Source organism: Lotus japonicus, chromosome 3 (assembly GCF_012489685.1).
Source record: "Lotus japonicus ecotype B-129 chromosome 3, LjGifu_v1.2".
Classification (NCBI taxonomy): domain Eukaryota; kingdom Viridiplantae; phylum Streptophyta; class Magnoliopsida; order Fabales; family Fabaceae; genus Lotus; species Lotus japonicus.
In genome coordinates, this window is record NC_080043.1 from 74,705,510 (window position 1) to 74,712,247 (window position 6,738).

The 6,738-nt window shown below is 36.1% G+C and overlaps 1 protein-coding gene across 1 annotated transcript; it reads left to right on the top strand.

Moving 5' to 3' along the window:
• The first annotated feature begins 477 nt into the window (after window positions 1-477).
• Window positions 478-4,094, top strand: LOC130745868 (septum-promoting GTP-binding protein 1). The gene is made up of 6 exons (XM_057598274.1): window positions 478-1,033; window positions 1,549-1,669; window positions 1,787-1,883; window positions 1,997-2,036; window positions 2,371-2,454; window positions 3,209-4,094. Exons 1-6 carry the CDS (start codon window positions 581-583, stop codon window positions 3,371-3,373), a joined length of 960 nt encoding a protein of 319 aa, XP_057454257.1. The 5' UTR covers window positions 478-580; the 3' UTR covers window positions 3,374-4,094.
• Window positions 4,095-6,738: the final 2,644 nt, after the last annotated feature.

A 6,738-nucleotide genomic window follows, 5' to 3' on the forward strand; every position in this document is an offset into this window, starting at 1 on the left:
TATGCAATTTGGCCGAACTGCGTGAACAAAGCTTTTGTGTGTTTCTCTCTACTCTGATCTGTATTCGTGTTGCTGTTCTAACAAAAAACAATAACATACCTGTGTTCCGCCAAAAAGTGCAAATATTTTAAGTCATTTAGACAGTCTATATTTATATATCACATCACATCACATATCACATTTATAATTTACTATCTTTTATCACTTCTTATCTTTTTCTAAGTATTATACACTTATATTAAACTGATTAAAAACAATAATGTTATGTGTACCCCAAATAGTGTATTCACCTTGGGATGTGTATACTCATTTCTTCTCTATCTTTCGGCCATATCACATGTTTTATAATTTACCTTCTTACTTATCTCTTTTAAGTGTTATACACACATTGGGGGTATGATTAAAGAAAGATGGTATACTTGCCTTTTTCATGTAGAGTTACCAAAGTGTCGATTCCAACGTAGTTACCTAGAAGGCGGCAAATTTGGAGCGTTTAGAAAACGGAACTGAAAAGTACCGGTCAACTGTCCCTTCTATTAAACAACAACCAAACCTCTTCCACTGGTCTCCTTCTGGTCCTATGATAGTTAGCCACCACCAAAAACCAAAACAACAAGAAAAAAGAAGAACAGAGCAAGAAAAACAGAGCAAAAAACAGAGCAATCTTCCATCACATGTGAATCTTCTTTTCAGAACTATGGTGAAGATGATTCAGGATACAACCAGAAAGATGTCACAGCTCTGCCGGAAAATTGTTCAGGTGGAGGTTCGGTGGGGAGTGCTACAAAGGGTATCTTTTGTTGGAGAGTTTTTCAGATTCATATGGGACAGGCTTATGGTTTGCTCCGTCAGGAGACAACGGCCTATGTACCGGAGACTGGCGTTCCGGGATTCGCCGGCGGTGGACTCCGTTGACGACGGTGGATTCCTGCAGGAGCTTGCCGATAGCGGCGGGTATGACACCGATTCGGATTTGGTGAACCTGAAGATTAGTTTGTTGGGTGATTGCCATATTGGAAAGACCACTTTTTTGGTGAGCAAAATTCTCAACTTTACTAAGTGGTTGTTTGGATCAGGTTTTTTTTGTCTCTAGAATCAATTTTGACACTGAGAAGTTATTGCTGCTCAAATTAAGTTTTTCAGCATAATTAATTGCATGGTTGGATATACGATGAAAATCATGGTGAAATCAAAATCATTGTGAATGATCACAAAAGTTAAAAGAGGTTGTTTTTGTTCTTCATGAGCCAAAGCTAGCTCATATATTGCGATTTTCCTTTGTGTATCCAAACATGCACGTGTGTAGCTTTGAGTTTAGCTTCCTAGAGGGAGAGAATTGATTTTGGGTCTCTGAAAGCTTATCCAAACATATTATTACTAGGTGTTTGGTTTCACAATTTATACAAAATCGAAGTCAAATTTACCCACAAGCTAAAATTTGTAGCTTTTAAACACGAGTGATTCTACATCAAACATACTAGTACTACAAATTCCTTTATTTTCATTCTTTAGCAGTGAGTGCTTTAGAGCTAACTCCAATTTTCTCAGATCAAGTATGTAGGGAATGAACAGGAAAAGAGGAGCTTGCAAATGGAAGGACTGAATCTAATGGACAAAACATTGTCTGTTCAAGGAGCTCGTATTTCATTTTCTATATGGGATGTTGCAGGTGCTTTTTGGTTAAACTTTCTTTTTCTATGTCACTATGCTCTTCATTTACTTCTTGTTTTTTTCTCTTTTCTTTTGTGGGGTTGATAATTGAATCAGTTCAAATTTTTATATGTAGGTGATAAAAGTTCTCGGGATCAAATTCCTATGGCTTGTAAAGATTCAGTTGCTATTTTGATCATGTTTGATCTCACTAGTCGTTGCACACTTCACAGGTAGGCTGAGAAATTCACACCTATGCTAAGTTCTGTTGGAAACAATTTTTAGCAACATTATGGTAGAAAACTAGAACTAATTTTATGTTTTGTACTTTGCTTTGTTTGTGCAGTGTTGTTAGATGGTATAGTGAAGCAAGAAAGTGGAATCAGGTACCTGAGAGATTTACTATCTTAGTTTCTTTGATAAAGTAAATGCCACTAATTAAAGTCATTAAGAGAAAAGCTTTGAAGTAGTACAAATATTGGATAAAGTAACTACATTAAAATTATATTGATGAGGCTTTAGTAAATCATTATGACCAGTAAGTGACATTAATTGTCATTTTTTTTGAAATGATTAATTGTCATTAACATGATTTGTGCTGATTATTTACAAGCTGATGTGTGCTATTTATTTATTTTTATATCAAAATAATTGAGTAGATAAATTCCAATTTTGATTTACTTTTGGTCAAAATCTCTGACCATCATTTTTCACTTGCAGAATGCAATTCCCATTCTGATAGGAACCAAGTTTGATGATTTTGTTAAATTCCCCCCAGATTTGCAATGGACCATTGTAACACAGGTAAATGAATAATAATTAATGGGTCTATTCGGATTTAGCTTATTTAAAATGAGATACACCATTTTGAAAGTAAAGTAAGTAAGTAATCATTATGCTAATTAAAAAATTAATGGTTTAAAATTTAAAGAATTTCATAGTTATGCATGTGCAAGTTTATAATAACAATCCTGATCGTTAATTCTCCGTCAATTAGTTACACAGTTACTGTTCAAAAAAAATATTAGTTACACAGTCACTTTATAATAGTCAAATCCTTGTTGTAGCATGTTTGGTTTCACCGCTTGCACATCGAATGCATGTTTAATTAGAAGTGGTTGCTTATAACTAAAATTGATTCTAGAGCATTTCACTATGGAGCCAGAACCTAACATGTTATTAATCATAGATGCGCTAGACTGCTTTACTTGTCATTTCATTTCCCAAGTGATGCGTGTGTAAACCTTTGATTGACTAGGGTACAAGAAGAATTATTCTAGTATAATAAATAGAAGTCTTTAATGGAGTCTCAGCATTTGACAACTACTACCAAATTCTATTCCTTTCCGCGTTTAACAAACATCAAATTTTGGGGCCTACATGTTAATTAAAGTCAGATTAATATGCTCGCACTTTATTACTTTATATTGCATAAACTCACATTCCATTGCTTTAAATAAAAGTGTTATGCTTATCTAAAAAAAAATAAAAGTGTTACTTTTTTATCACATTCCTTGGCATTTCAAAATTGAACTTACCATATGGCACATGCATACAGGCAAGGGCTTATGCAAGAGCAATGAAGGCAACCCTTTTCTTTTCAAGTGCAACCCACAATATCAATGTCAACAAAATTTTCAAGTTCATCATGGCCAAGCTCTTTAACTTGCCATGGACGGTAGAAAGAAATTTGACTTTGGGAGAACCCATAATTGACTTCTGAAATATTCAAATTTTGATTCCTATGTACATGGCAGAACAGAGGATATAAGAAAAGAAAAACACAGAAGAAAGAAACCAAATTGGACTTTTCATGTTGATTGAGATCTAGGTAGGGCCTGTTTGGGATAGCGTTTTGAGTATCAAACGTGCGTTGCGTTTGCCGAAACGTCGTTCCGAAACTTTTCGTCCCTATTTGGATGAGCGTTTGCAGCAACGCAAAAACGCTAAAAGTCACCAAAACAGTGTTCTACTGGAATCGATAATTTGGAGCGTTGGGCGTTGGAGCGTTAGGCGTTGGAGCGTTCGACCGTTGAAAGGAAGGCATAAATTTGATTTTTGCCCCTTCATCCATGGTACCTTCCTTGTCTTTGTTCATTTCGCCCATGTCATGCTCGATCCTGGTCTGGAACTCGCATCTGTGCTCGATCCTGGTATCTGGAACTTGCCTCCATGCTCGATCACAATCTGGAAATCGCACGTTCTTCGCTTGTGACCATGTTATCTGAGCTTCCAGCGTATCTAGGAGGAAGAAAGATGAAGAAGCTCCTCTGGTATAGTCGGTTAGTTGAGTCTAGAAGCTCCTCTGGTATAGGGAAAATTGAATTATAATTTGAGGTCCTGAGAGTTCTTTTTTTTCTTTTTTCAACCAGAGAGTTCTTTTCATTTTGTACACTTTCTTTAAAAATTATAAAATAATAGAAACCACAATTGTTTATATATAATTCAAACACCACGTTTCCAACGGAATCCCAAACGGGCACTTAGTATAGGTTGTTTTTCAATAGGCCATTTTGACTAAACATCTTTACAGAGCTACTTGTGAAGGTGGGTTTCAGTTTTCTTTAGCTGCAGTTACCGAGTATAAATCTTTCTACAAGTGATTCAACATTCAAAATTAATTGTGGGAGAAAGGTTAGGTGAATAGTTCCTGAATATCAAAATTGATGGTTATGTAAAAAAATAAGCAAATTCAAACATGTTATCGCACGTGCGCATGTGATGTGTAAAAATCTAAAAATGTGTTTGCTTCACAAATGAAGGGAAAACCCAGAGACGGAGTTCCACGAATCAAAATGGCAATAGTCTTTGGTGCTTTATGTAGTGCAATTCACTAATTTTTATTCTTTTGTTTAATAAAAGGATCATTTTATAAAAGTAAAAGGAAAAAAGGATCTCCCCTGGCTAATTTTCCATTCAAACCCAAAAACCACTCACGGATGTGAGAAATAGTAAGAAATGATAGATAATGAGAGAAATGATGAGTAGTGTGATAAGGAAAAAAAAAGAGGTAAGTGTGAGTTTATGAAAATTAAGTATATCATATTAGCGTAAGAAAAAAAGAGAGGTAAGTGTGAGAAAATGAGAGAAATGATAAGTAGTGTCATAAGAAAAACAGAAAGGTAAGTGTCATAATTAGCGTATGGGACAGAGGCGGATTCAGCCCTTGTGCGATGAATCCCATGGAAAAAAAATTGCACTTAACCCTCTATATAATTTTTTTTGAACCCTGAAAATTTTAAATTATGCTAGTAGACAAAGCTTTGCACCTACTTGCACCAAAGACCCACCTATTTGCACTAAAAAAAACTTTGAAAAATTTGAACCCTGACACCGGGTTCTGGATCCGCCACTTGTAGGGAGCTTTTAAGGTTCGACAGCAAAGGAGAGTAGGATAGTGTTCCATCTGGAACTAAGAAATGGTTGGGAATTATGGAAATAACAATCACCGGGTGGTTAAAAGGGGAGTCTCCACTAGGAAATCTTGTTGGAACCTCTAAGGACAACCTGTGTGGTTGATTTAAATTTCCAGTTGACGTCACAGGTTGTCAACAAGCATCGGCTATTAAGAGTCAAAGGGAAGCCCACACACGAGTGGCATGCGTAAAATCACGATATCATGACCTATTTTTTGATCAAGCAATTATTTTCTCATTTTTTGTTTTCAACTACATCCTATTTTGAATTAAATAAAGCTGACAACATTTCAAGGCAGCACTTCCCTATTTGATTTTTTCTTTGCTTGCATATCGAAAAGTCCAAGCGAGTTTGAAATTTAAAAAGTAATCCCCTAAGGAATACGGTATGTTTGTCTTGACATGGACTCGACGGACGTAACCCTTTTCCAGGGATACAATCCTACCTGACGGCGAGCACAAGTAACCCGAAAATGGAAGGGATACAACCTCGATCGTCTCCAATGAAGTTCGAGCCGGAGTAAATAGTACTCCAACCTAGCGGCGAGCACAAGTAACTTGAAAGGGATACAACCTTGATCGTCTCGAAGAAAGACTGGACACAAGTAACCCATGTCAGGGATACAGTGCAACCGAGCGAAGAGCACAAGTAACCTAAAAAGGATACGACCTCGACCATCTCGAAGAAAGATGAGACATAAGTAAATCTTTTTAAGGATACAACCCACTGTTCGGAGAGCCAGGTAATACATAAGAAAGGAATACATTTTCTTCACTGGGAAAAGACCGAGAACAAATATCCATTTTCATGTATACAACCAGCCGAGTGGCAAGCACAAGCAACCTGAAAGGGATACAACTTTGTCCGTCCTGAAGAAAAATCGGATGCATGTAACTCTTTTCAAGGATACAGTACAGTCGAGCAGCGAGCACATGCAAGTAACCCAAAAGGGATACAACCTCGGTCCTCTCGAAGAAAGACAAGACATAAGTAACCTTTTTCAGGGAAGTAATCCATCGGTCGGAGAACCAAGTTATCCTAGAGGAATACAGTCTCTTCGCAGGGAAAGGAATTAACAATTTATGGTTTTTTCTACCGATGAAAGGCTTTCGTCCCTAGTAAAGGGTTTTTTTTTCCGTTCACTGCGGTGCATTACCAACAACCCATATATGTCGGTAATTTACCGATGACTTTTCAGAACCTTCGATAATATTTACCGACAAAATCAATACCCACACCTTTTTTTCCATCATTTTCTGTTGGTAAAAGTGTAAAACTACACTACCGACGACCTTTACAGCTTAACAATGGATATGCTGTTCGTAATTAGCTTTTTTCTTGCAGTGCTTCGAACGAACTTATCATCCTACTACTGCTAATTTGGATGCACAAGTCTAATAGCTAGATTGAAGACAACCCCCATATCCAAACCTCAATCAAAAAAGAAACGGCAACAATATCAAGAAATTTCGCGTGAAGACAGTTGAAGTGTCTACAGGAGTATCATTATTTCTTTAATTAATTATTCATCATGAACTCTATCAAAATAAAATTTTTTTTGTTAACTAATTTCATTAGATAAAATTTAATTTACATGTAAGAAAAATTTTAATTAAATAATGAATAAAATTAATTATATAAGTATTGGTCACGCTAATTCTTAATTAATTT